The sequence below is a fragment of the Chrysochloris asiatica genome, unplaced genomic scaffold (genome assembly GCF_000296735.1).
Source record: "Chrysochloris asiatica unplaced genomic scaffold, ChrAsi1.0 scaffold00232, whole genome shotgun sequence".
Taxonomy (NCBI): domain Eukaryota; kingdom Metazoa; phylum Chordata; class Mammalia; order Afrosoricida; family Chrysochloridae; genus Chrysochloris; species Chrysochloris asiatica.
In genome coordinates this window covers 1,236,275-1,244,141 of record NW_006408750.1, presented here as the reverse complement: position 1 = coordinate 1,244,141, position 7,867 = coordinate 1,236,275, and the positions used below count along the sequence as shown (strand labels likewise).

At 41.4% G+C, this 7,867-nt stretch overlaps 1 protein-coding gene across 1 annotated transcript; it reads left to right on the top strand.

The window, feature by feature from the left end:
* The first annotated feature begins 1,008 nt into the window (after positions 1-1,008).
* On the top strand, positions 1,009-1,503 carry LOC102825934 (peptidyl-prolyl cis-trans isomerase A-like). Its single transcript, XM_006873264.1, has one exon. The coding sequence runs from the start codon at positions 1,009-1,011 to the stop codon at positions 1,501-1,503; it is 495 nt and encodes a 164-aa protein (XP_006873326.1).
* Positions 1,504-7,867: the final 6,364 nt, after the last annotated feature.

Here is a 7,867-nt window from a genome sequence, read left to right as displayed (position 1 = left end):
AAAAAAAAAAAAGTCCAATCAAAACAGGCTTCCAAGATTAGTTAAATCCCAGGTACAGAAAGATGTCAGTTCAGAAGGTTATGGTGATTATGTTTTGGGATCTTAACGGGGTAATCTTAATAGATTTTTTTCAAAGGCATAGGACAATCATGGAAGCCAATCATGACGTTTTAAGAAAATGTAAAACTGCACTGGCAAGAGGAGACTCAGGGACCATTTTGTGAAGAGACAAGACGTGAGTGGTTGCGCCATGTTGCCACTTCTTCACATAGAATCATAGTTGAATCTCTTCTTCTTTCCCCCTCCTGTGACAATTTGTTGATCTTCAGCTACGTTTTTCAGTGATGTGACAACCCTTGTCAAACACGAAGGCCAGCAATGCTACCAACAAGACAGATCCTCGCTCTATGAACTCACGTGTATTTATTGGAAATCTCAATACTTTTATGGTCAAGAAGTCTGAGGTGCGGGCCGTCTTCTTGAAGTGTGTCAGAATCATGGGTTGCTGTTTATAAGGGCTTAGCCTTTGTTTAGTATGTTAACGCTGTGGCAGGAGACAATGGCAGAATGATTGCTGGCCACATTTTAGATATTAACCTGGCTACAGAGCTACAAATGAATAGAGGAAAAGCAGGTGTGAAACAATCTGCAGCAGACATGGATGGGTCAGTACCAGGACCCCCTTCTCCGCCCCTCTCTACTCAGCTCTCCTTTTGACTTTGGACTAGGACTTTCAGCGGGATGATTATAACAGGATGTACAGCTACCCAGCACACGGTCCTCCTCCTATTGCTCAGGCTGTAGTGCCCTCAGAACGCCAGTGTGTATCAGTAAACACCTCAAGAAGGGGCAAAAAGTGTCTCCAATAGCAAAAGTGGACAGAGGGGAATCTTCTTCCAAGTCTGGAAAATTAAAAGATGACCTTCAGACCATTACAAAGGAGTTGAGAGCTTTGCAGATGCCGTCGCCTGAGCTCGTGTTCGAATCTGCTGCTGTTTGGGTTCAGCCATGATCAATCACACTGTGTACTTCAACATCGCAGTCGATGGCGACCCCCTGGGCCGCATCTGCTTTGAGCTGTTTGCAGATAAATTTCCAAAGATGGCAGAAAACTTCTGTGCTCTGAGCACTGGGGATAAGGGATTTGGTTACAAAGGTTCCTGCTTTCACAGCATTATTCCTGGGTTTAGGTGCCAGGGTGGGGACTTCACACGCCATAATGGGACTGGTGGCAAGTCCATTTATGGGGAGAAATTTGACGAAGAGAACTTAGTCCTGACGCATATGGGTTCTGGCATCCTGTTCATGGCAAACGCTGGATCCAATACAAATGGTTCCCAGTTTTTTGCCTCCATTGCTAAGACTGTATGGTTGGATGTCAAACATGTGGTCTTTGGCAAGGTGAAAGAAGGGATGAACATTGTGGAAACCATAAAGCGTTCTGGGTCCAGGAATGACAAGACCAGCAAGAAAATCACCATTGTTAATTGTGGGCAGCTCTAAAAAGTTTAATCTGTATTTTATGTTTTATTTTAACCACAAGACCATTCCTTGTGTAGCTTGGGGACCACCCTTCTACCCCCAGTGCGCTTGCAATATTCTTTAATCTTTATTCTCACTCCAGTTCTATGGGTTCCATATTTTCCTTATTCTCCAAGTCTAGCCGGATTGCAGGGTTATGCTTATGGTTAAGAAATAAAGCTAAACAATAATTGTTAATAATAATAATAATAATGAGTTGACCCAGATAAGACAAAAAGTGGATGCTCTACTGGAAAGCCTGGAAAAAGAACAGAGCAAACAAGGAGAGATGAAGCGAAGCAAAGCAGCAGCTCTCTGAAGAAAGATGAGACTAATGTGAAGATGGAGTCTGAGGGGGGTTGTAGATGACTCTGCTGAGGTGGGGACCTACTGGATAATGATGGTAATGAAGATTTGGGGGGATGACCAGCTGGAGTTGATCAAGGGTGATGAAAAAGGGGCTGAGAGACGAGAGGATCATGGAGACAGCACCAATGGTGAGGATGAATCATAGCAGATAGTAGGGTTTAGGAATGTTATCCAATTATTTCTTTACCTAAGCACTCATCTAAGATAGTTTTCACCAGATCCTCTCCCCTAGTATCTTCAGCACATGCTCACTGTTCTCCCCCTTGGTGTCCTTCCTAAGTTGATTCATTCATATTGCCCTGCTCCTGGTTCCATTTTCCCTTCCTTTGACGCTCCTAGTAGTTAAGACTTACCTGTAATTTTTGCTTTTAATTTTGATACCTCTTTCACTGAACAATAAAAAGGATGCATGGTTTTTATCAACTGTCTCCAAAATAATCTCCTGTTGTGCAGGGAGTACAGTTATCTCCATTTGTATGAGTTCATTAGTTGCTTCTGTAATTGCACAGGCAGTCTCATTGAGATGAGTAGCCCCTGAGAACAGCTTTGAGTTACAAGTATGAGCATTATACCCCATGTAAGAGAACTGCCTGGGGCTGTCCAACACAAATGAAACAATGTATTTTCTGTGTGTGAATTAGAGTCGGCATGTCAAATGCATCCTCTAGGAAAATAATTAGTGTTATAGTCTTTTCAAGGAGCTCTAGTAGCGACTTGGTTACGAATTGGGCTGCTAATCACATAGTCAGCAGTTCAAAACTACCAGCTGTTCCACGGAAGAAAGATGAAGTTTTCTGCTCCTGTAAAGAATTACAGCCTCAGAAACCCTGTACAGGGTCGCTATGAGTCGGAACCGACTTCACGGCACATAACAACAACAGCGTCTTTTTTTATTTTTAATGTTTTATTGTGAATTATGTGATTGTTTACATGGGAGAACATTAGTTTTACATTCATTCTACCTTACATCATTTCATTGTCATGGTTACAATCCCCTCTATGTATCATCAAGCCCCCCGGTTGTCAGCACACAGCCCCTCTCCCTCTCTGGGTTTAAAGTCCCCAGCCGCTCCATCTCTCAACGTCATCATCTCTGCCTCCATCTCTGGTGTCACTGCAACTCTGGAGAGGGTCCTACTATCCGCTTATCTCCCTTCATGGTCCCAGGGACCTCTCTCTGCTCCTAGACTGAAAAGTTAATCACTCCCCTCCTTGCTAGAAAACGTCTACCTTTACATTTCCAACCCTCACAATCAGTCCTGGCAACAATTATTCACTATTGTATCACAAGAGACCTATCTGCATTTCCTTTCATCAGCCTCATCTAGACAGATTGGATGCTACTCAGTGGAAATTCTACCTTCCTCCATGCTCTCTGGATCTAGGTTCCCTCTTGAAAGCTTGTAAGCCAGTCACTTCTTGCCTTTGTAGCTCCCCAACTTTGGGTAGTCAGTGTCCAAGTTGCCCATCCCTGTCTACTCTGTGTATGGAGGGTGTGGGAATGATCCTTGCTGTAAAGATTTGTTCCCTCTTTTGAGCTACTACATCCATAGGTGTAGGTCAAGTTCATCAAATTGTATCAGATTACTCTTTTTTCCCTTTTGTTTCTTCTTCTGGTTGAGCTCTGATCATCCAATCATTAAAGCCAGGTCAAGTGGGTATTATCTGCAAGTGTGGGTGTTCTTATGCATATGCCCTCTCTTTTTATCAGCTGGACACTTTACTCTCCTCTCTAGTCTTCTGTGGCTATGTCACTGACTCTTGGCCCAAGAGTCCCCAGGTCTTGCCACACTGCTGGCCAACCAAGTCTCCACTTGGGTTCACAGGAGTCTATTGAATATTGTAGGGCTTAGCTCGCAGCTTCATTGCTGTTTTTCCCTCACTTCCTCTTATCAGTGATGAATGTGGTCACCAATCAGAGTGTGCATTCCCATTGAATCTTAGTCTTGAAAGGGGGTTTGCTCTGAAGGAATATGACCACTTGCCTTGATGTCTCCTGGGAAAGCAACTTGCTTGTTCTTGTAGAAATCAGTCGGTGTCTGCCGTGATTGTTTTGTATTTTTCCTGTCGGTCTTTCTTTCAAGAAGTATCTTGTTTTTCTAGCCACACCAGGCTGGTCTGCCCATCCTTTCTAGTAGACATTTCCCACCTCTGAAGATTCTGTATGCTGTTCAGGATTCCACCTATAGTCTAATGCAATGCAGAGGCTCCACAGAAAGCCTCCTTCACTGGGCACATTGTAGACCCATTTTAGGTATTCCAATCAGTTATAGGCAGCAGAAGGACTTACAAGCTTTCTATGGTGATATTTCTGGCTATTCCTTTCTCTCCCCCTCCAGTGTCTATTTTATAATGGTATGCAAGGGAAACCAAGATTCAAAAGACAGCCATGCATCTTAACATTATTTCCCCCCTTTTCCCCATTCCAACCATGTCTCAACCCCTGTATCCCAGAGCCCTGTTGTTCCAAGGTTGTGCATACATCATTCTTTACCTCTGTTCCACTTAGCCCATGCAAACCTGCCTAATTATTCTCCCATCCACTTTGTTCTTCCGTTCCCCTCCGTCTTCTTGTATATTGGCCCCCTCCCCAGCACCCAAACTATTCTGTGTCTATTCCCTGTCCTGTGCTCCACCTTTCCCTCCCTTCATTCACCTCCACCCCCACCCCACATCCCAGCAACCAGCAAAGAATCCCCCACTACATAGTCTTTTAAGATTTGTTTTCTAAAGTTGATACTATGGGTTATTTTTGTGAACAGCCTACTGTTTGGGATCATTTTCTTCTTCTTCTTCAAAATAAACAGAGCTTTATTAAATCAGGTATTTGAAGCTAACAAAAGACTCTAGTGGTGAGAAAAAGGCCAGGTAAGTTGTGCCAAGGAAGTTTCTCTTCTGTCACAAAAATGCACCTACTCATTCTGTGATGTAGTAAGTGCTATGCTAGGATTTTGTTGGGAAACCTTATCTCATCTACCCGACAGCTCTGATCTTGCCCCTTTAGACATTCGTTTTTTTGTTCCCAAAACTCAAAGAACATTTTTAAAGTAACACAATATCATTAATATCACTATAAAAAAATTCAGTATAATTAAAATTATGCTGAAGATCATTTAAAAATGGAACTGCTAGAAATTTAAGCTGGATTTAGAAGAGGATGTGGAATGAGGGATATCATTGCTGATGTCAGAAGAATTTTGGATGGAAGCAGAGAATACTGTAAATATGTTTATTGATTATGCAATGGAACTCAACTGCGTGGATCATAACAAACTATGAATAACATTGAGAAAATTGGGAATTCCAGAATACTTACTTGTTCTTATGCAAATCCTGTACATAGATAGATCATTTGAACAGAATAAAGACATACTGAGTGGTTTAAAATCTAAAAAAAAAAAAACTAAGAAAGGTGTACATTAGTGTTGTATCCTTTCAAAATATGTATTCAATCTGTATGATGAGCATATAATCTGAGAAGGTGGACTATATGAAGAAGACTGTGGCATCAGAATTGGAGGAAGACTGATTAACAACATACAATATGCAGAAGACAAAACCTTGCTGAAAGCGAAGAGGACTTAGAGCACTTACTAATGAATATTAAAAGGAGCTCTGGTAGCACAGTAGTCACAAATTGGGCTGTGAACCACAAGGTCAGCAGTTCAAAACTACCAGCTGTTCCGCGGGAGAAAGATGAGGCTTTCTGCTCCCGTAAAGATTTACAGCCTCGAAAACCCTGCAAAGGGTCGGTAAAAGTTGGACCCGACTCCATGGCACATAACCACCACCACCAATGAATATTAAAGAATACAGTTTTCAGTATGGATTACACCTCAACACAAAGAAAACAAAAATCCTCACATCTAGACCAAGTGTTGTTAGGTGCCATCACGTCAGTACTGACTCATAGTACAGCAGAGCAAAACACTGTCTGGTCCTGAGCCAACCTCACAATTATTGCTATGTTTGAGCCCATGGTTACTGCCACTCTGCCAATCCATCTTGTTGGCAGTTTTCCTCTTTTTCTGACCCGCCATGTTACCAAATATGATATCCATCTCCAGGAACTGGTCCATCCTGCCAATATGTCCGATGTATGAGAGACAAAGTCTGGCCATCCTGGCCTCCAAGTAGTATTCTGGCTGTACTTACTACACAGATTTGTTTTTCCTTTTGGCAATCCATGGTACTTTTAATATTCTTCTCCAGCACCATAATCAAATACATCAGTTCTTCTACAATCTTTCTTATTCACTGTCCATAGACCTCAAACTGACATCTTTGCTCTTCAACACTTTAAAGTGATCTTTTGCAGTGGATTTGCCTAATGCACTATGTCATTTCATTTCTTGACTGCTGCTTCCATGAGTGTTGATAGTTGATTCAAGCAAAATGAAGTTTTTCACAACTTCAATCTTTTCTCCATTTATCGTGATGTTGTTTATTGGTCCAGTTGTGAGAATTGTTGTTTTCTTTACATTGAGGTGCATTCTATACCAAAGGCTGTGGTCCTTTATCTTCACCAGTAAGTATTTTAGATCCTCTTCTGTTTCAGGGAGCATGTTGTTCATCTGCATATCACGAGTTGTTAATGAATTTTCCTCTTCTTCATATAATCCAGTTTCTTGGATTATTTGCTCACCACACAGTTTGAATAAGTATGGGAAAGAATACAACCCTGGCACACACCTCTCCTAATTTTAAACCATTCAGTGTTCCCTTATTCTGTTTGAACAACTGCTTATTGGTCTATGCACAGGTTCCTCATGAGCACAATTAATTGTGTTCAGACTACTCATTCTCCACAACGTTATCCATAGCTTGTCATGATCCATATAATGAAAAGTCTTTGTATAGTTAATAAGGCACAAAATAGTAAATGGGAAAAATATTGACGTTGTCAAAGATTTCATTTTACATGGATCCACAGTCAACATTTGTGGAAGTACCAGTCAAGAAATAAAATTACATATCTCACTGGGCAAATCTGCTGCAAAAGGCCTCCTTGAAATGTTAAAGAGCTATGGTATTTTCTCTGATATGCAGATGATACAATCTTGCTTGCTGAAAGTGAAGAGGACTTAAAACATTTACTTATGAAGATCAAAGAGCATAGCCTTTGGTGTGGATTACATCTCAATGTAAAGAAAACAAAAATCCTCACCACTGGACCAATAAACAATATTCTTATCAACGGAAAAAAGATTGAAGTTGTCAAGGACTTCATTCTTCTTGGATCAACCATCAACACTCATGGAAGCAGCAGTCAAGAAAACAAATGACGTATTGCATTAGGAAAATCTGCTGCACAAAACTTTTTTAAAGTGTTGAAGAGCAAAGATGTCAGCCTGAGGACTGAGGTGTGCCGGACCCAAGCCATGGTATTTTCAATAACCTCATATGCATGCGAAAGCTGGACAGTGAATAAGGAAGACCGTAAAAGAATTTATGCTTTCGAGTTATGATGTTAGAGGAGAATATTGAAATTGCCATGGGCTGGCAAAAGAACCAATATATCCATTTGGAAGAAGTGCAGCCAGAGTGCTCCTTGGAGGCCAAGATGGCTAAACTTCATCTCTCATACTTTGGACATATTTCAGGAAGGACCAGTCGCTGGAGAAGGATATCATGTTTGGTAAAGTAGAGGGTCAGAGAAAAAGAGTAAGAACCCCAATGAGATGGATTGGCAAAAGTGGCAGCATCGATGGACTCAAGCGTGGCAACTATAGTGAGGTTGGCCCAGGATCGGGCAGTGTTTCGTTCTGCTGTACATAAGGTTGCTATGAGTCGGTACTGACTCGATGGCACCTAACAACAACAAAATGATATTTTCAATCACTTCGTATGCATGTGATAGCTATAGAATGAATAAAGAAGACCAGAGAAGTACTTCGAATTATGGTGTTGGTGAAGAATATTAAATATATTATGGATCACTAGAAGGACAAAAAAATATGTCTTGGAATCACAGCCA

Bases quoted from the DNA above. Each gene is read 5' to 3' on its own strand.
- LOC102825934 (XM_006873264.1), top strand. From the start codon at position 1,009: ATGATCAATCACACTGTGTACTTCAACATCGCAGTCGATGGCGACCCC.